The sequence below is a fragment of the Trichechus manatus genome, unplaced genomic scaffold (assembly GCF_000243295.1).
Source record: "Trichechus manatus latirostris isolate Lorelei unplaced genomic scaffold, TriManLat1.0 scaffold00084, whole genome shotgun sequence".
NCBI classification, from domain to species: Eukaryota; Metazoa; Chordata; class Mammalia; order Sirenia; family Trichechidae; genus Trichechus; species Trichechus manatus.
In genome coordinates, this window is record NW_004444020.1 from 5314954 (window position 1) to 5341701 (window position 26748).

Consider the following 26748-nt stretch of genomic DNA (forward strand, 5'->3'; position numbering starts at 1 on the left):
TCTCCACCTGTGGTTCTCCTGCCTCAGGAGAAGCACGTGGGGTCCGTGTTTTGTGGCTCTAGCAGTGAGGGACATGGTGAGGCCAGATCCGGGAACACAAGTTCTTTTTGTCCTTCACACCACACACTATGAGAACGGTCTCCATGGTGACAACAGCCTCTCAGAGTTGTCTAGGTTTTCATTTTCTATATTTCCCTAAATGTCTAAATTATGAATGATCTGTTTAGGTAACCTGCTGGGAAGTTTCCACATGTATATATCAAGAAATAGATACTTATATATATTTTAAAAAATAAGCTGTTAAGCATTTTTTGGTACTTTTTATTTCCTCACTCAAAAAAGAAAAAAAAAAGAAGCGAGGATTGACTTTAAAATTTTCAAGTTAAACAAGACTCAATGAAAGAAACATTGCCTTCATGTTCTTCAAAGGCATGTGAGCCATAGGAGGGATGGAGCTAACCTAGTTATATTTTCTTTAATGTGAAATAGCTATTTGCCTGACATCCCATTTGCATCTCACCATCACATTCAAATGGCTGGGACATTGATTTTTTTCTAGGGCTCCCTTTGAACATGAAAGTGTTTTTTACTTTTTTTTCCCCGCTTGCAAGAACAGTGATAAGAATGAATTGACAATTACATTGCTGGATACAAATGAATATAAATTTTATTGAAAAACACCAGCAACAATGTGGGGGAAAGCATACAGCTCCACAGCCACTGGCCCACACAACTCAATGCACACATTATGAAAAGTAATCACATCTTAAGATTTCCAGCTACTTATTCCAAATGAAAAGCAATTATAGACTTCAGATAAACTGACATGGGACACAGATGCACACTGCCTTTGAAAACTTTGCCAACAGCAAGCCATGTGGCAATACATTAAACCTGTGTTTGCTGTAGGTGAACTAGCGCATTACAAGGATTCATTGGTTTGGATAGAACCTAGTCCTGGTTAGCATGGCTGGTTAGCATGGCATCCAAAACCCCAGACCACTGGGAATACTCTTCTACTTTTCAAGTCCTTTGAGAAGAGGATTTCACAAACTTTTTTGGCACTTGTGCCTCCTGCTTATTAACAACAGGAAATAGCTCTTCCCGTCTAGCCTAAATCCTCCATGCTTCAATTTATTTCCTTTTAATCTCAGCAGGCTGTGAGGAGTTAAACAATGTAACATACGCGGGACTCAATGATCTTAATCAGACTGGAAACAGAGTCTAGCTGCTGAAAAGTTAATTGCAGTTGTGGTGGTAACCCCTCTGCCCCTCCACACTCACCTGCCCTGCCCTCTGCGTCCTCCTGCCTGTGGGTGGAGGCTGCCTTGCTCGGACTTGCAAGTCTTTCGTGCAGGGGGACGGGGGAGTTTGCCAAACGCTGAGTTTGATCAGTTTCAATCCTTCATTGGCATAGTAACGACTGTGGTCCAAGCTGTCCCATTCACTCATGTCCAGCGTTTCTGGGCAAAAGACCCCTAGTTCCTATCGTGTTCCACGTCTTCTCACGATGCCAGGCTCCCTTCAGAGCTCGAGCGGGCCAAAGCTGTGCTCCGCGTACACACGAGAAGGTGCTGAGAAGTGCAGCCATGCAGCCAGAAAAGCACCCAGTGAATTTAGCATAAACAACTCAACCGCGTTTTTCAAGTTCTGCGTAGAAACCTGTGGGTGACAGGTTCGGCTGCACAGATTCGCAGCTCCGCAGCTCCGCACTGTGGACACCAGGAGGCGCCCGTGCCATTCCACCGGCGCCGTGGACCGGTCGACCGGGAAACAAAGATGGGATTTAAATAAAAGAGTTCAAAATGCAGCCCCGGATTTCTACCCTAAGCAGCATGCGTGTAAAAATTCATGAAGATTAGATTGCATTTCATGTATTTTTACTTCAGTAGAAAGAAATGCAGGTGGCTTTCTGACTGTGCCTACAGCTGTCTTTACAAAGGGGGTGCCTGGTTAAACCACCAAGAAGGGGCACGCGAAAGCTTGGCGGGGGCTCTGGTTCTCAGGACAGCTCCTTATTTGCTGGGTGGCATCCTCTGCACTCTACCGAATGTACTGATTAATTTTATTGTTTTTTTTAAGGCGCATGGCGCTCTCCGCAGCAGTAGCGGCACTGTCCGCCGTGGCAGCCAGCTCTGGATCCAGTGAGTGACATGAGTCATGGAAGGCACTAATTATCTTGATGAAGGCCAGCACATTTCTTTCAGCCCATAAAAACCACAGGCGTGAGAAAAGGCTGCTTGGAGGGGTACAAACTCCCCTTGTTTCCGAGTGGTGCTGCACGCGGCTCCGCCTCTTGGGCCTTTGTCCATTTTCAGGCGTGAGTGACATGGTGGAGGACGGCCTGGGCGGCAAAGCCCATCAGAGGGGGCTGGCCACAGGCCAGGGCAGCTCAGCCCACCAGGGGGATGCTCCTTTTGGGCTGATGTCTCCAGCTGGGCAGAGGATGGGCACTGCTGGGACCTGGCTCTGGGCCAGGTCCATGGTGCATGGGGAGGACCATTGGAGGAAGGATTGCAGGGGGATGATTGGCTGATATGCTAGGAGTCTGCAACTTCCGACAGGCCTGGGGCTGGGAATGGCAGCAGTCAGTCTGGCAGTTCACCTCCCCCCGGCTCTGGGATGGCAGGGGCTGGGCCCCCTTGCTTCACCTCCATAGCCCCAGCATCTTGCACAGTGGCTGGTGCTTATTAAATGCCCACGGATATTTATTGAACACATGAATGTGATGATGACACAGTGGAGGAGGCTCTGAGGAGGCTGTGGGGATCCCTGGGGGCCCTGGCTGTAGCTGAGCCCAGGGGCGTTGCCAAGTGGACAGGAGCGAGACAGTGCTGGCTCTCAGGGGTGGGCACAGAGATGGGAGGGGCTGGCCAGCTGGAGAAGCCATAGGGTTGTCAGGGACCACCCCGAGGTGTCTGCATGTGCAGGGGTGGTGTTGCAGCAGCCCTGTGGGCCTCTCTCGTCCTTTCTCTCCACTGCCCTTGCTGAAGACAGCTTTTCCACTGTTTCCATGGCAATGCTGGCCCCAGGTTCTGCTGTGGGTCAGCTGGGCAGTGGGGCCTTCTCAGGCCTGAGCAAGCAAAGGGCCCTGAACTGTCCCCACAGAAGGGGGGGACGCTGAGGGTCTCTTTCTGTAGAGAAAGGGAGGAAGGGGGATTGGATAGGGCTTTTCCTCGGTGAAAGCATGAAACTGTCTCCAGGGTAGGTTGAGATGGCCCCAGGGGTAGCTTTGCTGGTAGGGACACTTTGGGGGCAGGCAAAGCTCCATTATCACGAGAGCCTCCTTGATACTTCCAGATATGCACGGCTCATGCTTGACCTCCCCACCCAGGCTCCCTGTGAACGGCACAGGCAGGGGACTGAAACAGGGGTCCAAGGAAAGGCTCAAGAGGGCCTGGAGGGCTACCCTGCCTCCTTGGACAGAGCTGACTTCCCTAATGCTCCTCTAAAGAGCACAGAACCTGAGGTCTTAGTCCCTTGGACTTAGGTTGCAGGGCTGCTAAGGGTGTCCCCCCATCCCCAGCCCCCACCCAGGACACCCACAAGTGGGCACTGGCTGCCCTTGGCTTTGGAGCCTCCCCACGCCTTTCCTGGTGTCACATTCCTCGCTCTCAGTAGGGACTGTGGGAGGCGAGTGGCCTCCAGCCAGTAGTGAGTCTGCGAGCTTCCTCTCCACACCTTCTTTTTTCTAGGGCTCTTGAAGACCAAGAAGGGGCTAATGCGAAGGGAGCAGGCATGGGGAAGATGCAGAGGTATGGGGAAAGGTGACAGCCCAATATTCCCTGGAGTCCAGGAGTTGACCAGAAATACCGTGATGCAACTTGAAAGGGACTGCATGACTCAAGGAGGATGACTCAGCCTTGCAAATCAAGTCTCTCTCAGTGTGAAAAGCTTTCAGCCTGGGCCTGTCCCTGCGTTCCCACATCAACCCTATAACAACAACAACAAAATGGGAAGGGGGCACCTGGGCTGTGGCGTACAGTTTACAATACCTTGGATTTACATAGCACCTTTTTCTTCTAAAGGGCCTTTGCCTCTGTCCCCGCAGTTGTCGCCACAATTTCTTTGTGCACCCACCAGAACACAAACAGCGCAGCTCCTGCGGCGAAGCAGGGAGACTGAGACAGAGGCCTAGAAGTGATTTCATGCAGACTCAGATGTGTCCAGGGCTCTTTGAACTTCCCTAGGGCCCTCCCTGGGCAGGCCTGGCCTTGACTCTCCAGGAGAGTGTGGCAGGGGCTGCGGGTGGGGAGCGCAGCCCCTCACTGGGCATTCACTTTGTACTTGAGGATGTAGGAGTAGAAGTTGTGGTTGGCGTTCTCCAGCACCATGACGTAGACTTCTTGGCAGCCTGCCGTGCTGCAGCTCCCCTCCCAGTAGCCCTCGTGGTTCAGGGTCAGGGGCCATGTGTCCTGCCCCTTCACCAGGGCCTTGGCGATACCTTGCAGCTTCAATTTGAATGGGATATTCCGGTTGGCAGGAAGCACGCCCGACAGAGGCTCCAGCAGCTCATTGTCCTGCCCCCAGTTGCCAAAGCTCTCGGGGAACATGGGCCAGTTCACCTTGGTGTTGGTGCAGCACAGGAGGTAGTTGAAGACAAAGATGTAGTTGCCTGGTTCCTGCCTCTTCTTGACAAAGATCTTAAGGGCAAACTTGCCGGCGTGGGGCAGCTGGACTTTCAGCTCTGTCCGCTTTTCCCGGTGCAGCTGGAAGATGTAGCGCCGCTGTGTCTCCTCGGTGATGAGGCCATCATCCCCGTGCAGGGAGGCCAGGATGCTGATGCCCTCATCCACGCCAAAGCTGATGGAGCAGCGCCCATCACTGGTGTGGATGATGGGGTCAGGGTGCGAGGGCTTCATGATGCCCATCTGCTCCGAGAACCAGCTGGGGCCCACGGGCTGGTGCAGCTCAGTGGGCAGCTGGGCCCCGAAGTCCACGAAGTTGCACTTGAGGGTGTACTCCAGCACCGAGCTGTAGATGTCAGAGCTGCCTTTGGCGAAGATCTGCAGATTGTGGGTGCCCATGGTTGGGGGGTACACCTCCAGCTTCATCCCGTTCTTCCTGAGACTCAGTAGCCCATGCTCCTGCTTGCCATTGAGCATAAACATGAAGAGCGTAGGGGCACAGCTCTCAATGGTGACCGTGGCCTTCCCATTCACTGTGGGGAGAAAGCCAGGGCCAGGTGAGACAGGTCCAAGAGTGCTAGTTAACGCTTAACTATCTCTGAAAGCCCTGATGTGTACTGTGTAGTGCAGTGCCCGTTTCCATGGTGTAAATGCTTTCACCATTACTGACTTTTTTTTTTTGATAGAAAAATTCTTCAGTCAAAACAAGTTTGCACATTGACACTTATGGCTTAACTAGAAAAATCTGTCCAAATCTAAATAGATAATGACTGGTTTATATAATATTATAGCAGAGTTCCATCGAAACAGTGGGCCCTAGTTCCATTATAAGATCCTTCAAAGGCAAAAATCAAATTATTGAAATTGAAGAATCAAATTCTTCATCTGAAGATGAAAACAATTCAAATATCCATGATTACCATTACTGATTTTAAGCAATCCCTGACATCTGCAGCACACCAGTGGAAGGGGCCTCAACCCCCTTTAGGTGGTTCTCTTCCAGAGAGCTGGAAGCTGGGGCTGTCAAGGGAAACTGGCTCCAGATCCCCTAGAGGAGAGGGGTCAAGGGGCTTATTATCTGGGTTCCTCAGGTCTTGCTCTCACACTGCTCCTTCTGGCATCTGTTTGTCATAGTGTCAACAGCTGACATGTCTACACTTTACCTCAACATTATAACTGATTGGAGTGATTTCACTCCTGGAGACAGTGTTCAGGGGATGGGGTCACTTCCCTGTTCCCTGCTTCCCCCTAGGGCCCTAATTCTCACACAGGTGTGTCTTAGCCATGTTTCCGGAACGGACCATGAAGAGTCAGTACCTATACAGGAGAGTGTCTTACACTGACCCTCCCTCTGCCACTCCCCTTGACCTGCTGTTTTGTCTTCCTCTGTCCTCATTACTGTTTCTTGGGGACAGGTTGTCAGGTCCCTGGTCTTTGCAGCCTCACCCACCTGGTCCTTCCTGCTTCGAAGGACTACAGGGATGGTCAGTGGCTTCCCTGCGAGCCTTTCCTTGCCTTTCCTTCGAAAGCCAGTCACCTACCCTAGTCCCAACCAGCCTCCCCAGCCTCTCACACGGATGAGCGCAGAGGAAGGAGACGACTGTCTAGACCATGCGCACTGGTAGCGTTTCCCCAGTCTGGGCCAGATGTTCTTGCTGGGGAGACAGAGAGCCATGCCTGGACTCCAGGACAGTGTCCTGAGACTTTCCATCTAGTCTGCCATGAAGCCTTTGCCTCCAGGCTGCTCAGCTACTCCATTCAATGCCAAGTCCCAACTCAGGGCATAGAGAACCCTCACCCAGGGCAGCATGGCAGGGATGGGAGCTTAAATCGGCCCTCTCCCATCTGCCTTCTTCACAGGGATCTTTCATCTCAAAACCTTCCCTACCAACTCCTCACTCACTTTATATCCCAAAACTACTCAGATGAGTGACCCCTTCCCACTGCCTATATTTCTTCTTCACCCATTAACTAAAAAAACAGTTACTGTTAAGTCAATTCCGACTCATGGTGACCCCATGTGTGTCAGAGTAGGACTGTGCTTTGTAGGGTTTTCAATGACTGATTTTTTACAATTAGATCACCAGGCCTTTCTTCTGAGGCATCTCTGGGTGGACTTGAACCTCCAGCCTTTCAGTTAGCAGCCAAGGGCGTTAATTGTTAACTGTTTGCACCACCCAGGGACTCCCTCCACCCGTACCCTCTGCAACTAGCCTCTGCACCCACTCTCCAGAGTCTTCAGTGACTTCCTAATAACCAGGTCTCTCAGACCTTGGAGGATCTACACTGCTGGCCATGGCCTCCTGGAAGTCCTTCCCTCCCCGTGTGTCCATGACCCTCTCTAGCCTGCTCCCCCACCTCTCTGACCACAGCGCCTGGCTTCCACGACCACTCATCTCCCCTCTGTTACACCAGTTGTGGGGGTTCCTCCTGCTTTAGCGCTGTTTTCTTTGTCTGCATTCTCTACTGCCTTTAGCCACTTTGCGGCACATGTGTCCCATGGTAACTCCAAAGGAAAGTGACCAAGAACAACAATCTCATTAATCCCTCCTGGCTGAAACCTTCCTGGCCCCTCACTTCCTCTTCTAACTCAGCCCCTTGACTCCTCATGGCCCCTGTCCTGCTCCATCTTGCACCAGCATTGGTTGTGAGCAGGTCTCTCTTCCACAGTGAGGTCCAAATAACCCATGCAACTCACCTTGGGGGCGTGGATCCCCACCAAACATCTGCACACAGTAGCCCAACGGCTCCTATGAAGAGGCCCACCTGGGTACTCCTATGCTTGTACCCCTTCTGTGGCTCCCATCAAACTGGAGACCCTGGGAGTCCTGTCCTCTCTTGCTTCACCAGCATCAGTGCCCTCACTTTTGGGGCCATACGGCATTCTTTCAGATCCTCCAGGGATACCCTCTATGCCTCAGGGCCCTCACACACTCTGTTCCCCCTTTTTCGAACACTTTTCCCTCCCCACCTCTTCCCTGCAATACTGGATAAGGTCTCAACCTAAACCTTCTGACTGCAAAGAAGCCTTTTACAATCTTCTCAGAAGAGGATGAGTTCCCTGGAAGCCCCTCTCCTAGTCCCTGGATCTCCTTTTTCAGGAACTTATCACCATTGTGATTAGCTAATTATGTGAGACTTTTTGTGTGATGTCTGTCTTTCTGGCTGGGCTATGGGCTCTATGGGGACTGGGCCAGGCCTGTCTCATTTCTTGCCATGTCCTAGAGCCTGACCATGGTGCCTGGCCCAGAAGATTCTTTGCAAAGATGTGTTAAATGGCTGGGAAGAGGTGAGATAAAGAGAGCTCTCTCTCCCTGCTCTCAGGGGCTTGCCACCTCCCTGTCTGTGTCCTCCTCCTTCCCTTCCCTTTTGTCCCACTTCAGTTTCCCTCTTTTGCTTCCTCCCCAGCCCCACCCTTAACCTAATTAGCTACAAAAAAGAAATATCCTTTAAATATTTATTACTAATATGGAATCAAATTTTATGTTACTCATAAATTATAAATTAAGAAAGCTGGTGTTTACATGTTTATCTCTTGAAGAGGCCAACTCAACTCAATGCCATTCGTTTTATGTCAGTGTGGCCTGGTGACAACAGACAGAGCAGGTTCTCCATCTGAAGTGCACGCAGGAAACAGATTCTCCAAGTGAGCAACCTCAGGCTATTATTTTAGCAGCAGGAGCTGCCAGGCATTTGTGGTTTTAAAAAGTATGCGCGAGCTTAGCAACTTGGTTAAGGAACTGTGAGGTGAAAGAGCCAAGTCAGCTGGAACTAACTTGGGGCGACCTGCACCCTCTAGCTCCCCCCTCACTCTGCATGTAGGGCGAGGGTTCCACAGGCCCCCTGTGCTAACAGCCTACGTGAGCTCAAGGCATCTGTCCTGGGTGTGCTCAGGCCCCCTGGTGGCAGAGACAGTGCAGACAGGCAGCCCTTTGCTGAGGTGTGGGAGGGTGCCCCGTGGCATGCCCAGGTTGTGTGCCCAGCACTGGACCAGAAGCTGGGACTCTGGGCATGCATAAAACACAGTCCTCAGGGGAAAGCTTGTTAGGCCCATGACCACAGTTCCGGGTCCCCAGGGCTGGCTCCCCATATGTCTTGGAGTGTGCAGCGACACCCAGATGCCTGTGGAAGACTCCACTGGTGAGGTGGGGGTTGGGGACAAATGTCAGCCAAGGTCAGTGGTGGGGGACAGCTAAACTTGGTGTTTTGCACTGCTTAGCCCCAGGGAAGCTAGCTGGAAAAGGCTGGATCCTGGTTCCAGGAGGGAAGGAGAGCTGGAGCAGACAGGGATCCAGGGAGGCTGCCAGCCAACATGCATTCCGTCTGAACTTGGAAGGCTCTTCTTCAGGGCGGCGAGGGAGGGGTGCTGAGGAGACCAGGTTGCACCCTCTGTAGCCCAGCCCTTGTCTAGGGGTATTGGAGGTCAGAAGTTGGGGTCCTGCTGTGCCCCTTCCACTCCTCTACTCTCTCCGCCTGGAACACATCCATTCCCACTGTCATGGATTGAATTATGTCCCCCCAAAAATGTGTATATCAGTTTGGCTGGGCCATGATTCCTGGTATTGTGTAATTTTCCTATATGTTGCAAATCCTGCCTCTATGATGTTAAAGAGGGAGGAGGGGGGTGGCAGTTGTGTTAGTAAGGCAGGACTCAATCTACAAGATTGGATTGTGTCCTGAGGCAATCTATTGAGATATAAAAGAGAGAAGTGAGCAGAGAGACAGGGGGACCTCATACCACCAAGAAAGCAGTGCCAGGAGCAGAGCGCGTCCTTTGGACCTGTGGTCCTTGCCTGGAGAAGCTCCTAGTCCACGGGAACACTGATGAGAAAGCTGACAGAGAGTGAAAGCCTTCCCCTGGAGCTGACGCCCTGAATTTGGACTTTTAGCCTACTTTACTGTGAAAAAATAAATTTCTCTTTGTTAAAGCCATCCACTTGTAGTATTTCTGTTATAGCAGCACTAGATGACTAAGACACCCACCTACCCATATGTCTGCTCTTCTCCATCTCCCAGGACACAGCTCAGCAGCTACCTCCCACAGGAAGCCTCCCCCAACCCTCTGAGGTACAACTGCCCCACTGTCCTGGGAGACCCCTGCCCTCCTTGACTAGCTGGTTAGATCACTAATGCACAGATACTGGCTCTGCTGGGTCAGTACATTCTCTCTGCCAGGAATTTGGGAGGAGAACACGCAGGCTAGTCAGCTTCTGTTGGGCACTTGAACTGGGAGGGTGTGTGCAGCCAAGCTGAGCCAGGCCTTTTCCCCACTAGGTGAGCTGCAAGACTCACCATCCAGGCCTGGTCCCCATGACAGGCCAGGCTGTAGGGCTGGCCCTTGGGCACCAGAGAAATCTGCGGCCATCCAGCACATCCCCTTCTTGGCTTACGGTGGTGTGAGTGGGAGTCTGTCCTGCAGTGGGACCTACGTCTTGCCCTGATAGCTTGGCAGTCTACACACCCACCCATACATATAGGCCTTACACTGGGCTCATAAGGTTGTGCCTGGGCCCTGGAAGGGCAGGCCCTGCTGGCTGGTCCGGGTTACCTGTTCTGATCATGGAGGTCTCTGGGTGGGCACTCAGCATCCCCTTGTTGTAGAATTCACTCTTGTGATACATGCTGTTCTCAAACTGCCTCAGGGATTGAGGAGGTTTTAGCAGTTGCCAGTTCTTGTTGTCTGGGAAATGGTCCTCAATGAACAGCGCAGGGTGGGTGAGGAAGTAGAATTCATTGTAGCTGGAGTGGAGGAAATGCTGGTGAGTAGCCATGCGGGGTGAGCAGCCACTGCAGAAAGCAGGCCTGGCCACCCCTCACCAATTCTGCAGAAGGTGACCTGCAAAGGGGCCTCCTTTTGGCTAACACACCCAGCGGAGGGTCCTGCCAACGCCCCCAATAGGAAGAGGCACCATATCTGATCTGTGGTGGACGCTTCCAGAAAAAGGTGCCAAGGCAGGGTCTGAGACGCCTTCTAAGAGAAGACTACAGCCCACAGCTGTGGCCCACTCTGAGTATCCTAGGGCATCTGGTAGGGGAGATGGGCTTTCCCTGCTCTCAAAGCCAAACAGGAATGTAAAGGGAGCAAAGGTTGAAGCGGGGACCAGGTGTCAGGCAGTGGAATTTCCAGACAGCAGGGAGAGAGAGTGGCTGAGTTCACTCCCTCCTTCCACCTCCCCCCTCCATCTCCTCTCTTTGCCCACAGCTCTGTGGTTGGGAGAGCTTTTGTGGCCCCCTAGGGTCAGTGATGGGGTCAAGATCAAGAATGGGAGGCTAATTCATTGTGGTCCATGATGAATGCCATGACCTAGGTTAAGGCCAGGGGTGGCCAGAGCATCGGAGGACAGAAATGCCCCAGCTGGCTCCCGGCACCCCCAGCTGCCCTGCCCCATGGAGGCTCAAAGTGACTCAGCCCCACCGACAGCACCCTTCCCACAAAGCCATTAGCCCTTCCTTAGAGATGGAAGAGCCCTGGGCAGGGGAGCCATGGGAGAGAATTCTGGCATCCTGCATACTAATAGTCTAGGGGCCAAAGGCCTGATGGGAGCTGGCAGACAATTAAAGAAGCAAGCAGCCCTGCCTTCCTTACATGTGGCCTGTGGGGAAACGCTGGAGGCTTTTAGCGCTTTGGTGGAGGAAGGAAGCCAAAGGGAGGCGGAGAGAGGATTTAGTCGGTGGAAAGTGAAGTGACAAAAAGTTCTGGGTTCCCCACAGGCCTTCGGAACAGGGCGTGTCTATAAGAGTGTAGCCAGCAGTCACCAGCCCTTTCCCACCTGTTGCCTCCTTCAGCCTCACGCCTCACCCTTGATTCTGGTACTTACAGGAAGGTGAATTTGGAGGTGGTCTTGTCCACCAGGCCACTGCCCCAGGTGCTGTCCACAAGGTGCCATCTCCCCTCCAGGTACACAGCATTCCAGGCATGGTCGAATTCCCCAGAGAAGCTCTGTCCTGTCTGGTAGCCAAAGCCCTTGGAGTAGCCAGGCACCGTCATACACTGCACTCCAGCGATCCTGGGGGTGGGACGGTGCCTAAGAGGTGGCTCCACTGGGGCCAGCCTCCCATGACTCTGTGTGTGGTCCTAGGCCTCAGGCACATCTGCTGTCCATCAGTCTGTCTGTGTCTCTCCTTCTTCCTGCCTCTCACACGCTCACATGTATACAGCCTTGAGGGCTTTCATCCCCAGGGACTGGGACCCAGGGGCCTGTAGGCTGGCTGGGCCGTTCAGTGCAGAATGGCTGCAGTCCCCACAGTCTGCTCCTCCCTGGAGACTGTACAACTCCTTTCTGAAATGTGTCTCCCCAGAGCTTGCCTGTCGTGCTCTGCAAATAGCTTTTCAGGAGGACAATGGGGACACAACAGTGAGAATCACCTCAAGAATATGGGAACCAGCAAAATAACAATGTTCTTGGAACGCGACCTGCATTTAAGAGCGAGAGTAGCCGCTGGAGGAACCAGAGCAGCTGTAAATCTGTAAATATGTGACTGAGGTGCTGAGTCTGGGTGACATGGGTGGATGTCACGGAGGGTTGTTGGACATTGGGGTGCAAAAGAAAGATGAGCCCTACTTTCTGCACTATGTACTGCTCAAGGATAGTCTGGGAACAGAAAGAGGTGTTGTGCCTGCTTGGAGCCTGGGCACAAGAGGGGGCCCCAGGGACAGGCAAGCCAGGGTCTCCAGCCCATGCCAGGACCGTTTGGTCTGCTGGACAGGTCTGTCCTCTATGAACCTGGTGCCAGGGCCCGCATGGTGCATACCCCTGGGCATTGAGGTCACTTGCTGAGTGCCCTTGCCACGATTTTGGAGTCTCCTGAGCTGTCCCGCAGGGAGTGGAAATGCTGAGCAGTCAACCTGACTTTTAGGGTTCCTTGAAAATGAGTTTCCCTACTGTCACTAATAAGTGACACCACTTTCTGGGAGTCTAAACAGTGGGAGGGGGCACTAGTCACATCTGGGGGGGTCACATAAAACCAGGTGTTTGTAGCTGTAACCCTGAGGCCAGACCTGAACTGTGGACACAGCCCCAAGGTCAAAGCAAGGCCTTTCAACTGTGGCCCACTCCAAGCAGCCTGGGGTGTCCAGTGGTCCAAGGTTCTCCCTCTGAGGTTCTCCTCAGCAACACTGCCCCCTTCAGGGAGGTTACACATGGCAGCTGAGGGGATGAACTGTGTGGACAATTCCACTGCTATTCTGACCTAGGGACACCTCATGCTGGGGCCTTTGTGTGAATTGGAAAAAGGTGCCTCTTCCTCAAGACAATTTCCTTTCACTTACGGAAAACTGTTATAATAAATACACAAATCTATGATATCTAGAAGGCACGTGGTGCTGCTGCACAGATGGCCTGACCCTGCGCAGCGCTGACCCTGTGCTCATCTCAGATGAAATCCTGTCCTGTCTCAGGGCGACTGCCCTCTGGTGGCCGGGCCTGGTCTCCATGGAGCAAGTCTGCAGCCTCAGTTGCTAAACAAGGGGCCACGGAGCCTCTCAGGTAGTGAGGTGAAACAGCCACCCATTTTACTACAGGAATTGGAGGAAAATTTCCTTATAAAAATAAGATTTAATTAAAAATTAGCAGAATGTTGAGTTTAAATAACACTTATCTGTATCTACCTATCATTTGGAGAGTCAATGAGGCAAAATGAGGCGTCCAGATAAACAGATTCTAACTTCCCTGCCACCAGGTGCTACTTAATGTGCACGTAATGACCTCATGGGACGGCGTCTGCCCTAGCCTCCTTCACCTGCGAAGTCCAGGCCACTCATGCTGAGGTTCCTGCCTGCGGCTTCACAGAAGCTGACCCATGCCTCCCGGGTTCTCTAAGAAATCCCATGGGAACATACCAGCTGGGCCCTGGCCTCTGTGGAAGGATTTCGGGAGCTTTCAAGAGGAGGTAGTGCCCATATCCTCAGAGACTGGATGAGGAGAAGAGAATTGTGGAAAATTCTAGTGAGATAAGGAATGCTCCCCATACAATGTTAATTGGGAAGAGCACAGAAAACTCTATAATCAGTACAATGTCTGTCTACGTGGATGTATGTGTATGTGCACGCATGGAGAATGAGAGACAGAGGGGGAGGGACAGAAAGAGAGAGAGAGAGACAGGGTGAAAGTGGCCAACATGAGCTGATCTCTTGGTAATCGGATTATGGGCTATTTTAATTTTCTTCTTTAAACTTCTCTGTATTTTCTAAAATCTTCATAATGGCTATAGATTGGAAAATATCCATAAATACTACTTAAAATTACATTCTTCAGTGAATTATTTTTCTTTCTTGCCCAGCACACATGTGCGCATCAATTCCTAGTAAGATGTGGAGGGCTAATGGGAGTCCTGGGAAAAATAGTGTTTCAAGAATGGCCCGTTCTGCGTTAAGGTGAACTGACTGAGTGGATCCGTGGACCTCTGGACATACTGCCCAGTGATGTGTGTTCTCTGCTGAGGGCCACCTGGAGCCAGGAAGGAAGGAGAAGCATTTAACGTCCACACAGCCTCCAGGGGGTTGGGTAAAATGGAGCAGGCCCTGATGTGGGCAGCTGTGCTGGTCAAATTCTGCCTGAATGTCCCCCTGGGAGAAGAGGGTGTCCCTGAAGAGTGTGTGGGGCCGGGGTGAGGGCTATCCTCCCATTGAGTGGGTGAAGCAGATGTAAGATCTGAAGAACTAAGTGGGGACGGGAGTGAGAGTCCCCTCTATTCCTAAGAATGCCCAGAGGAGAAAGAAAGTGAATGGCAGGATGTTCACCTGGAGGGATCCAGCTGGAGTGAGTGGAAGCTGGGCTGAGCCAGGACACCAGGGCTCTGCTGCTCTCAGCTCTAACAGTCACCTCTGGTGTGATCTTGCCAGGCTTATTGCGGGGCAAACGGGAGACTGGCATTAAATGGCCTCTAGAGGTCGAGTCCCCTCTGACATGCAGAGAAGAAGCTGGCAGGGTCGGGGGAGTGCCTGAGTCAGAACAGAGATGAAGAATAAACTCAGCTGGAAGTTTATGCTGTGCTTGACTATGATATGAGGGTGTTTCATTACCTGGCAGCAACGTGCAAGATTCATTAGACAAAGAAAGTCCTAATGTGAAACATTATTGTTAATAACCCATTATTCTCATGCAAAATAAACTCATCTGTATATATAAGATAATGGCTGGTACTAGTAGGTGTTTTGTGTCAACATCTGGTTGCTAGTCAGGATGACTCATGATCATTTCATCTCCTTGAAAGGTCACTGACTACGTATACACTACATACAAAGCACTGTACCAGGCACAAGGGAGTATGATACAGTATAATAATTAAATATAATATTTCAAAAATAAGGCACAATGCTGCCCTCCAGGTGCTTATAGTCCAGAAGGGGAGCAGATCCCCAAACCTCCCTAAAATGCCAGCGCTACGAGGCATAAGCCCAGATGAGGAGGAATTCATGTTGCCTGCAGACACTGGGAAGGCATGGATGAAACAGCCAGAGTCCCTGGGTAGCATAAACAGTCAGCTATGAACCAAAAGGTTGGTGGTTCAAGTCTACCCAGAGACGTCTGTGAAGAAGGTCTGGCGATCTACTTGTGAAAGAGCACAGCCGTTGAAACCCATATGGAGCTCAGTTCTACTCTGACACACATGGGGGCTGCCAGGAGTTGGAAATGACTGGACAGCACCTGGGTTGGTTTGTTTTTTAAAGAGCTCTGACCATCATCCTGAGTCTCAAAATATCACCGAAGGAGACCTAGTTATGACTTCAGGATGCAGAATCTGGGTTTTTACTTTCGACATTTTGACAATCCCAATGCCCCCTCCACACTTCGTGGCTGATGTGTATTCCAAGCCACAAAGAGAAAAAAACACAGCTACAAAATGCCCTGAGCAATGCCTCCCTGGAGCAACCCGGAGAACCTGGAGCACCCAAAGAACCTAGAGGAAGCTTCAGCCCCCTCCCCAGCAGGCGTCAGGGATCAAGGACCCAACCTGAGAAGCTCCGAGGGGAGAGGGCCCTGGGGTCCACACGTCACCACCAAATGTGGCCTGATGGAGAGGAACAGAACAGAGGTGCAGTAAGCAGAGACTGTTACCTGGTTTACCCTTAGTGACCCCTGAAGGTGCCGCGGCTTCTGTGAATACATTAGCCTTATTATTTAAAAATGTAATTTTGTATGATTCTGATTACAATTTGTTTGGTGCTGTGTATCTTCAGGTATTAATTGAGTAGGGTGGTGGATCTAGAATGTGACATACAGAGCTAGATGGTCCAGGCCCTCCCATAACTACTGTGCACACTGCTACAGCCAGCACAACCAAAGGGCTTGAGCAGCAGTGCAGCTGAAGTGTGTGGGGCACAGGCTGATTATCCAATAAGCAAGGTAAGCCCAGTGCTCACCTTGCTTACCAGATCACTACAGATTAGTAAGTAAGTGCAAGAAAGCCTGTGCTCACCTTGCTTACTAGGTCATCTGCCCCTGTCAGGGATTGTAACTTTGAGAAGAGGCTTTGATTCTGTAAGACGGTGCTGTGGGGTTGGAAGAGAGAGATGCCAGCCATACCTAGAAGCAGAATCTTTGATGTGGTGAAAAAATGTGACATTGTTCACTATAGATGATCTGGTAAGCAAGGTAGATACTGTGCTCACCTTGCCTATTGGATGATTTGCCCCTGGTGTGTGTGTGGGGGGCGCAGGCAGGCCCTGCACACTTTGGGCCCTGACCAGAGTGGGCTTCCCCAACTCTGATAACCTCTCGCAGGATATCTGAGCCAAGTGGGAAAGGGAGAGAGGGAGGGACGTAAGGAAGGACTGTAGCTGTAGGAAAGACACCAAAGCAAGCTTATTTGGGGGATGGTGTTGAAAATATTATGATTTCTGTACTGCAGCAGAACAAACATGACTTATGTTTCACAATTTACATAGTTAATTTCTTATGAGAGTTTCTTCATGTGCCTGCTATGTGCTCCCTTTCCCCTCTTCTTACTCTGCCCTATGGCAAGGTCAGTACCTTATGTTGTTGTTATCTTCCATGGAGTCAGCCTCTGACTCATGGCAACCCCCGTACACGATGGAAGGAAACACTGCCCAGTCCTGCGCCATACCCATGATCAGTTACAGATCAAACCATTGTGATCCATAGGATTTTCATTGGCTGATTTTTGGATATAGATCCCCAGGCCTTTCTTCCTAGTCTGTCTTAGTCTGGAAGTTCCTCTGAAACCTGTTTAGCATCACAGCAACATGCAAGCCTGACAGATACGTGGCGGCTACACATGGGGTGCATTGGCCAGGAATTGAACCTGAATCTTCCCCATGGTAAGTAAGAATTCTATCACTCAATTACCACTGCCTCCGAGTAACTTATAACCACACTCATAATCCTCACTCCAACGCCCTGTTTAGAGTGAGATGTGACCTCAGCAACTTCATCTCTGGCAGGTGAGGATTCGGGGGTTCAGAGAGGGAGGCTGACTTGGCTGGGGACACACAGCTATCGGCAAAGCAGCACTGGAAAGCAGTGGTCCTGACACAAAGTTCAGGGACTATGAATCGCACCAGCCTTTTTTAAAATCAAGATTTTGTCTTAATCTGCAAATTTATGGATGGTATAAAGAGTGATACTATAAGATGGTTTGCTAGTGTGATATAATTCATCTTTGTGAGCACCATCCCCTGGTGTAGCTATAAGGCTGAGGGGTGTTTAGATGTCTCTTTCAGAGGCCTTATGTGAACAAAGTCAGGTTTGGAGGTAATTTAAATAAATCAGCATCTCCCAAGAGGCTTAGAAGGTGACTCCCCATGCTTGGGGGCCTTGGAACCATTGGGGACAATGTGATGACTGGAAGCAGCCACCTGACTGCACATACGCCTGCTCTCTCTATGACAGCTGGAGGGTAGATGGAAAATCAAATCAACAGCTGACTGGTGACAACCAGCACCCTCAGCATCAAAGCATCTCACTGGTAATAAGCTCCTGGCTTCCCCACAAGTCTCTTTGGAAAATCTGCTAGCTGGTGGTATTACAGCCATGATAATGGGGGAGGGGATGCACTGGAGGCTGACTTTAAGTGGCAGGCATCTGGGGAATTAAGCATGGCCCCTGAAGGGGAATGAAGGAGAATCAATGAAGGCTGCGGGCAATTGAGGCGAAAGGAGAGACAGTAATGTTCTCTCCGATGGAAAGTCAGAATGAACCTGGGCCAGTGGTTACAGGCAATCGCCCTAACAACAACAACAAAAAACATACTGGGTTACTTGGGCAGGAAGATGAAGAAATAAAAGATGTTTCGAAAACATCTGAATTCCCCACCAAAATACTTTATTAAGTCATTCCTTAATGAGGCCATTGCAGGGAGGTAGAAGGGACTGGCAGCAAGTAATGATGGCCATATGGGTACAACTCTTGCTAATAGGTCGCCCTGACAACCAAGTAGGGATAAATCGGCAAGTGTGGATGACATGTCTTTGGTTACTAAAGAATTAGCTAATGAATTTACCAAGCCTTGGCAGTTATTTTAATGTTAGGGGGAATTAAGAAAGTGATGCACGGACAGGGTTACTGATCTTTAAAGCAAAAGTTAAAAGAAGTCAACTGTGAGCTATTAAATGTCCCAGGCAGCGTGAGGAATCTTGTACACGGTAACTGCCAGGTGAAAAACTAACTGTAAATGATGCGAAATGTGGGGATGTGTTTTAATGATCTGCTGCAGGCCAGAATATGGCCATTGCTAAGCATCTGGACCATATTTTTGCTCTGCAGAACTTTCTACACACTACACCAGCCCACCTAGACTCAGAAAATTCACACTTGCCTTGAGTGAGACTGTCAGCTTTTTAACCTGGTCTCAGGGGTAGGCCTAGGAGGTAAGGGAAGGAAGAGCAGGAACCAGAGCTGGAGGTTTGGAACAACACCAGGGCAAGATGTGTGTCTATGTTTGGGGGTGGTGATGGAGGGTGGGAGGCAGTGCAACAGGGGCAGGGGCTAGGAGTCAGGCTAGGAGGTTGCATGTCCCCCAGGAGCAAGATGTCCTGTGATACTTGTGTAGCATCACCTCATCACAACTGCCCGCCTGAGGACTACACTTGGTTGCACGAATTCCCACCTGCGGTCCTGGCAGGCTGCCCTCTGGTGTCTGAGAAGCCCTGCTCTCAGAGGCCTGCAGACACAGTGGGCAGCCGTTCATGGATCCCCCTGGGGAGGGGACTCTTTGGTGGTCACCAGGACTGATTCATCTTTTCCTGGGGAGCCCAGCAAGCCTTACAGAGAAAGCACAGGAACCTGTGAGGGTCATCTGTGCTCCGCCAGCCTTGAGTGTGCCTTGAGGGCACCCAGAACTAGGATTGCTGCCCCAAACGCAAATGATTTCCTCATCAGCCACTCACCCATCCTCCTGCTCAGGCCAGAGCTGCCGCCCTCCTAGCAACCCAGCCACTGGTCACTCGCAGAGCACTGAAAATGGAGCCCAAAACTCCCAGAGAAGCTGCTTCCTAGTTATTCAATAACTTTTCCAACTGCCACATCTTTTCAGGTAGGAGACTGTTTCCCAAGAGAGGGCCCCTGGGCCAGCCCTAGAGACAGCCTTTCGTAGTCCCCTTGGCATTGGCAGCCATCGTCCTCCCATTCCAGGCCTGCCACTCTTCTAACCTTCAGCTGTGCAGAGATGGGAGGTGGAAAAGGGCCTTTTATAACCAAATTATCTCTGTGTATTCATCTGCCATTATGTTAATGCATCGCGAAGCTTGGCAGATGGTACAAAGTCAATTATGCTGGCGTTATGAAGGGAGAAATTGACCTTTTCGGGACTCACTTGGATTCCAGAGCAGAGTTTGCAAACCTCAGTTTCAGGCCTGGCATGGAGGCAAAGGCAGGCAGCATTTCGGAAGAGGGAAGGGATGGGGTTGGGTTGGTCAGGCCTCCGGGGACTGGCTGCCTTTAGAAGAACACCTCTCCTACCTGCACATTTTCTCAAAGAGCCCGGCGTAGCCGTCACAGTTGGTCTTCTGGGTCCGCAGGATGTCAGTAGGCTTGAAGGCTTGGCAGTCCTTCTCCTGGGCAGCCATGATGTCGTACTCTGGAGGACAGAGAGGGGTTGTGAGGAGGGGCCCAAGGCGTGTGGCCCAGGCTGTGGCAGAGGAAAGGGGGGCTTCACTTCCCGCGTCACTGCCCCACCCCTCAGTGTGCTTTCGTCATCATTTGGGCTCCCCTCACTCAGCCCAGGAGAAAACATGATGAGCTGAGTGGAAGCAGGGCCCCAGCCCGCAGGAAATCTGGGAAATGTCACTTCTTTGTGCAGGTGCTGAGAGCAGGCCACCTGGCTGCTCAGGCCTCTGAGGAGAAGCTGTGAGGGGAAGGAGCCACAACAGCCCCGGGGATGGAGGTTCTCCACGCTTGCCCCACCACACAGCCCTCACAGCTGTGCAAGCAGCTCATCCATCCCTGCTGCGGCCCCCAAGGCCAAGAGGCCTCACGCCAACCCACAGGGGGTGCACTGGGCTGTGGTTACCACTTGCCCCCAAATGGAGAAAACTGCTTTCCCATAGTCACTTCCCTAACGAGGGGATGCCGATATTGGGAAGAGGCCATGAGGCCTGTGGTGAGGTCCTGAGGCAGGAGTCACTGTGGCCACTGAAGGCATAAAGAGAGACAGAGAGAGAGAAAGTATGGGGGTGGAGGGTGGTAAAAGAAATTTTACTGAACATTATTTCAGGTTTCCGATCTTGCCTCTTTAAGGCCCAGGCTGAGCTGGTGGAGTTCGGGTGGGAGGAGGTGGCCCCTCAGGCTCCAGTCAGACCTCCTACCTGTGCCAGGTAAGCTCATCCTCTAAGCTGTGTCCCTAACTGCCAGGCCAAGCCCAGGTAGCAGCAGGCAGGCAGCCCCTCTGGCCATTATGGCTCATGGTAAACACTTGGAGTTTGCCCCTTGACCTGGCTCTTCCTTCCACTCATTTGAGTTTACAAGACTCTCCAAGGGGCAACATCCCTTGGGGCTGGGCTTCACCCGGTGAGACTCCCAAGGCTGTCCTGTGGAGAGCCATGGGCAGCTGCACAGGCCCAGGTCTCCTGAGTGGCCCTGAGAATCCTGGAGACTGGGCTAGGGTCACTGGTAGAGGTGGCCAATGTGGGAACAAGGAGTGGGCAGAGGAGAGCCTGCCCTTCCTGGCACCGGCACTTTATGAAACCTCTGGTGTTGCAACAACTTTTCAAAGGCTGTGGCTCCTTCCCAACCAATGGTCATCCTCCTTGGAGATGGCCTTCCACCCTGGATTCTCATCTCTGTGGAGCAGGCTTACCAGGAGGCCAGGAGTGAGGGAAGGCTGCTGCCATGTGAAGGGCCCCAGCTCTGGCTTCGGGCTTTTGGGAGAGTGCCGAGCGAGTGGGATCCCCTCACTCATGGATGTTCCCCCTCCATGGAGGCCGTTGGCACATGGTGAGAGTTGCCCTCCTTGGCTAGTCTTTGGTTATTCAGCCCAGCTATCTGGGAGCCCCTCTCCCCCCATCCTCCTTCTCTCTCCACATACACTGGTGATCAAGTCCCAGAGATACTCGCCTGGGAACAGAGGCCTGGGGGAGTGGCATCAGGGGTTCTGGAGCCAGTGGTGTCATATGTGGGCCTACCTATGTGATGGCAGATCCAGATCCAGATGGCACGGACCCTCTCCAGGTCACTGTGGGCCTCCTGGACCAGGTCACTCACCAGCTCATCCAGGTCACTCTTGACTGTTACCTGGGGAGGGGGAGTGGAGGGCTGTATCAGGGCCTGGAAGAGAGCCGTGGGGGAACCCAGCACCTTGCGACCTGCAGTCAGAGCAACTCTCTCTCCAGGAAGAGAAGGAGGGAAGGCCAAGAGGGACAAAGGCTGGGCTGAGGGTGACTCGGCAAGGGGCTGGATGGGGTGGGCAAAGCTGACCAGCCGAATCCCTGGTCCTAGAGCAACCACATCTTTTCTCTGTAGTTCCTGGGGCCAGCAAGGTGGGCATCCAACTGTAGCAGCCACAGTCAAGAACAAACTAGCTTTTCTCGAAGGGGCCCTCGGCAGGAGGGTGGTGGTGCTGGAAAGGCAGCCCTGATCATGTTCAATCTTTCTAGAGCAGCTGGAGATAGTAAGTGCTTAATTCCTGCCACTGGGGCCCATGTCTCACTTCAGGGACCACCTCTAGGGCACTCCTTTGTCACCTGGAACTGCCTCACCATTCACATCTGATCTCCAGGGTCCCTCCCTCTGACCACTGTCCACAACACTGGCTCTTAGACCTCAAGGAGACCTTTGGCTTCTTCTTTGTTCCAATCTCCCAGCTTTTCTTTGCTTCATTTTCTTCTATGTCTACTCAGACTCCATGGTCCTTATCTTTGTTCCTCTCAGGACCCAGAACAGCACTTGACACATTGCAGGTCCACACTACTGCCTGGATAACTCCTGATGTAACCCCAAACTTCAGTTCTGTGGCTTCTGGTTCTTTGGTCCCAATTTGGTCCTACCTGGGTCTGGCTTGCTCTGTGGCTAGGTCTCTGGTCTCAGCTGGGCTTCTGGCATTGCTCTTCTAAGCCTGGCTAGCAGTCTGTTCCATTGCTTTTGATGGCCTTTACAAAATACTCCAACCTCCTCGGCCTCTGTACAACCCCCTTCCTTCACTCAGCAGATGACCTGGCCTTGGACTCCCAAGAGGCCCAGGCAGGAATGCTGAACCCGACATCCGACCTGTCTTTTCTTTCTCTCCTGCTTCAGCCTTTGCAGGGACAGCTCTTTGTCAATCAGTTGCCTCCGTCTCCTGCGTCCTTACCTCCTCCCTTCTTTTCCGGCTGCCCCATCCTCTCCATCTCTCCCAGTCTCTTTTTAGGTACTGCCCATGTCTAGCCTCTTCTTCTTTGCCAAGCTCCTGTGGGGATTCTCTCCACTCACTGGCCCTACTCTTCCACCTCTTCGTTGATCTTCAACCTTCTTGAGTCCAGCTGAGGCCTCCAATCCTCCTCTGAGCTGCCCCTCCGAAAGTAAGAAGCACTTCAGTGCCAAGGCAGCAGACTTGAGTCTGTCTTCATCTCACTTGACCAGCCTGCGTGGCTCACACTATTGACCAGGCCTGCCCTCTGGGAGCTTCTTCCCTGGACCCTCCAGACATGGATCCTTCCTGGCCTTACCCCAGCTTCTTTGTTGGTTCCAGGCCCTTCAGACAGACACCCACCCTAAGGCTTCAGTTCTTAGCTAAATCTGATGACGCTCAAATTACTGTTTCCAGCCCAGACCTGTCCACCAGCTCCAGGCTCATGTGTCCAGCTAACGAGTGCTCTTTTCCACCAGATGTGCCACAGGTACACAGAACCCATTATCCTCCAAACAAACTCATCATCCCCCTAAACTTGCTCCTCCTTCTTTGTTCCTCATGGTGAGGGACTGCCCTACCCTCCCCCTAGTACTCAATTCAGCAATCTGGGAACTCCTCTCCTCCGCCTTCCACCTCACTCCACATACATGGGCGAGCGAGTCCTTCACCTCTGCCTCCAGCCCAGTATTGACTTTTGCTCTCCTCTCTGTCCTCAATGCTGCCACTTAATGCAGGCCAGGCCTTCTCCTGCCAGGACAGTTGTATGTCCCCCAGCTGACATCCCTGACTTTAACCTGACTTTCTTGACCCATTCATTCATCAATTCCTGACTACCTACTATATGCTAGCCACAGAGTGGTGCTTCTAAAATTCTAGATGTTCTCTTCATTTAACATCCTAAGATGCCTCACTATGACCTCCAGAAAAGGGTCCAGCTCCTTGGCTCTTCCTATCAGACCCTTGTGATGAGGCTTCTGTCTGGCTCCCATGTGTCCCTTGTGCTTCAGCTCTGGCAGCTGCCCCCTTCCCACACCCAGACATACCCAGGTCCCGAAGCATGAAAGTCTGGCAGGCCACGCCCTCTGGAGTGAGTGTGGCTGTGGTCACAGTGGATGCCAGCCATTTGCATCCATGGTCCTCCTCCATCCTCTCCTTCCCTTACTCCATAGGCTGGGGGCTGGCATGGTCCAGCAGCACAATGCCCAAATGGGCCTGGGGAGGGCAAGGTAGGGCTGGCCAGAAGGGCCTGCCAGAGGGTGTGCCAGCTGGGGTAGGAGTATCAGGAGCATGGGTGGGGCAGGGGGATAGAATGACTTTTGCTCCTGGGCAGGGGCCTGCTGCCATGGCCCTCTGTATCCTATCCACAGGCTGTGGAAAGGCACTCTCAGGGTACCCATCCAAGTGACTTAGGATACTTTCAGGACGGACCTGGGGAGAGGCTTTGCTGCCCTGGGTCAGGGAACTCCAAACCACCTTGGGGGGCTCATGGCCAGAGGGACTGGGCTCTCCTACCTGTGAGGCATAGGTGTCCAGTTTCTCAAACTGCCGCAGGTCCAGGGGCATGGATTTCAGGCTGGACCGGTCCCAGGGGTAGGCTGGAAACACAGGGAGGCCTCGGTCAGCTGCTGAGACCCACAGAGGAAGTTGCCTGTCCCAGCCCTCACTGCCTCTTTGAGGAGCTGTGACTGCCCCTGACCTTTAACAAAGATTCCCAAAGCCTGATGCCTGAACCACTAGTCCCAAGAACTATATCTACTATAGGGGTTCCTTGGTCAAATTAGTTTGGGAAATTTGACAACTCCTATAGTTCTCTTGCAGATTCATAGGGAGCATAAGCCTATTTAAAGACTCTGGGAAATCAGCACTAAAGAAGTCAATTTAATATTCATCTTAGTTATCCAGTGTTGCTATAACAGAAATACCACAAGTGGGTGGCTCTGACAAACAAAAGTTTATTTTCTCACAGCTTAGGAGGCTAAAAATCCGAATTCAGGATGCCGGCTCTAGGGGAAGGCTCGCTCTCTTTGTCTGCTCTGGAAGAAGGTCCTTATCTCTTCTGAGCTTCTGATCTTGGGCAATCTTCATGTGGCTTGGCATCTCTCTTCCCCCATTTCTGCTTCTTTGCTTGCTTGTTTAATCTCTTTTATATCTCAAAAGAAATTGACTGAAGATACACCCTACACTAATCTTGTCTCATTAACATAACAAAGACAACCCATTCCCAAATGGGATTACAACCACAGGCAGGGAGATTAAGATTTATAATACATTATTTTGGGGGACACAATTCAATCCATAACATTCCACCCTTTGGCCTCCAAAAGTCATGCTCTTGCCACACGCAGAACAAATTCACCCCATCACATCATCCCAAAAGTCTTAAATCAACTCCAAGTCCAAATTCCATCCTATGACAAAACTCCTTTTCATCTGTGAACCTGTAAAATCTAGAATACAAGTTATCTGCTTCCAAAGTACAATGGTAGAACAGACACAAGGCAGCCATTTGTATTACAAATGGGAGAAATTGTAGGGAAAGAAGGCATAACAGGCACCAAGCAAGTCCAAAACACAGCAGAACAATTTACATTAGCTCTCAAGACTCGAAAATAATTCTTTGTTCTCTGAGACCATCTAGACAATGGCCCAGACCTCCAGACTCTGGATGTTGCCTACACCCTCTGGATTCTGGATGGAGGCCCCTTGTCCCTGAGCTTCAGCTCCGCCTTCCAGGCCCTCTGGGATGACAACTCTGCTCCTTCGGCTTTAGGCGGCCCCATTTTCCTAGTCCATCTGAGTGGCAATCCCAACACCTTGGCCCTGGCAGGCCCCATTCTTCTGCCCCTTGGGGATGGCAGCCTTGCCCCCTCAGCTTTGGGTGGTGGCCGCATCTCCCTGGCACAACTTAACGGCAGCCCCACACTGAGTTGGGGAAGATTCGACTCTTTGAAACCTAGGAAGCTGTGACCCCACCTTTTGAGATCCAGAAGACCGTGGCCCATCATTTGAAACCCAGAAGGCACTGCTTCCATGCTTCTTCCAACAGTTCCGCTGATCTCCCAGCTGCTCAAAGGAAGGTACTTTTCTTCTCTTAGAGGACAACAGATGTGGCTCCTTTGGCCTGTTTCCTGTCCGTAGAATTCTAAGAGGCAGACCGCTTTCTTTCCTTTCCTTCTATCTTTGTCCCCTTCAGTCTACGCCGATGGGTTTTCTGCTATGGTAATTGGTTAGATCCATCAGTCATAGGCTTAATCTCTTTAACAAAAGATTGTGTAGCCACGTCCTTGGTGAACATTCTAGGACACACGTCCTTAGTTTGTACAATAGAATTTTTGTAGTTTTGTTTTCATTTTGCAGAGTTCATTTTTAAGTCCATCTCTTTCCTCTCATATTTTACTATAAGCGGCAAGGAGAAACCACATGGCCACTTTTAAGATCTTGCTTAGAAATCTCATCAGCCAGATACCCAAGTTCATCACTTACAAGCTGTACCTTCCACCAGACATTTGAACATAACTCAGACAAGTTCTTTGCCACTGCATAAAAAGTATTGTCCTTCCTCCATTGTCCATCACATGTTCATCTTTTTTTTTTTTTTTTTTTAAGCCTCATCACAATCATATTTAATGTCCACATTTCTAGCAACATTTTGTTGCCGGTGCGATATGTATTCTCTAAGATGACAGAGACTTTCTCTATAGCTCTCCTCACTTCCTTCTGAGCCCTTACCAGAATTGCCTTTGACATCCATAATTCTACCAACAGTCTCTTCAAGGCAATCTAGGCTTTTACTATTAAGCACCTTCAATTCTTCCAGCCTCCACCCATTACCCAATTCCAAAACCACTTCCACATTTTAGATATCTGTTAGAGCAGCACCCCACTCTTCTGATGCCAAATTCTTAGTTATCTAGTGTTATAACAGAAATACCACAGGTAGGTAGCTTTAACAAACAGAAATTCATTTTCTCACAATTTAGGAGTCTAGAAGTCCAAATTCAGGATGTCTTCTCTAGCGGAAGGCTCTCTCTCTGTTGGCTCTGGAGGAAGTTCCTTGTCTCTTCTGAACTTCTGCTCCTGGGCAATCTTTATGTGGCTTGGCATCTTTTTTCCCCCATTTCTGCTTCTTTTTTTTTTTTTAATTGCACTTCAGGTGAAGGCGTACAGAACAAATTGTTTCTCATGAAACAGTAGTACACATATTGTTTTATGACATTGGTTAACAACCCCACAACATGTCAACCCTCTTCCTTCTTGACTTTTTTTTTTTTTGGTGAAAATATACATAGCCAAAGATACATCATTTCAAAAATTTCTACATGCACAGTTCAGTGACATC

The 26748-nt window shown here is 51.1% G+C and overlaps 1 protein-coding gene across 3 annotated transcripts in view; it reads right to left on the minus strand.

Annotated features, from left to right (window-relative positions):
• Positions 1–3877: 3877 nt before the first annotated feature.
• The window catches only part of KY (kyphoscoliosis peptidase), a 53577-nt gene continuing 30706 nt past the window's right edge, over positions 3878–26748 (minus strand). For 2 of the 3 annotated variants that reach the window (XM_023735936.1, XM_004381421.3), the window contains 6 exons: positions 23922–24004; positions 21208–21316; positions 19547–19664; positions 11447–11635; positions 10177–10367; positions 3887–5161 (listed from right to left, as the gene is read on the minus strand). In XM_023735936.1, the coding sequence (XP_023591704.1) occupies positions 4266–5161; positions 10177–10367; positions 11447–11635; positions 19547–19664; positions 21208–21316; positions 23922–24004 (1586 nt within the window). In that variant the 3' untranslated portion in view covers positions 3887–4265. Of the gene's footprint in view, positions 5162–10176; positions 10368–11446; positions 11636–19546; positions 19665–21207; positions 21317–23921; positions 24005–26748 lie in introns of all 3 variants that reach the window. The other variant, XM_004381422.1, reaches the window with a different exon arrangement.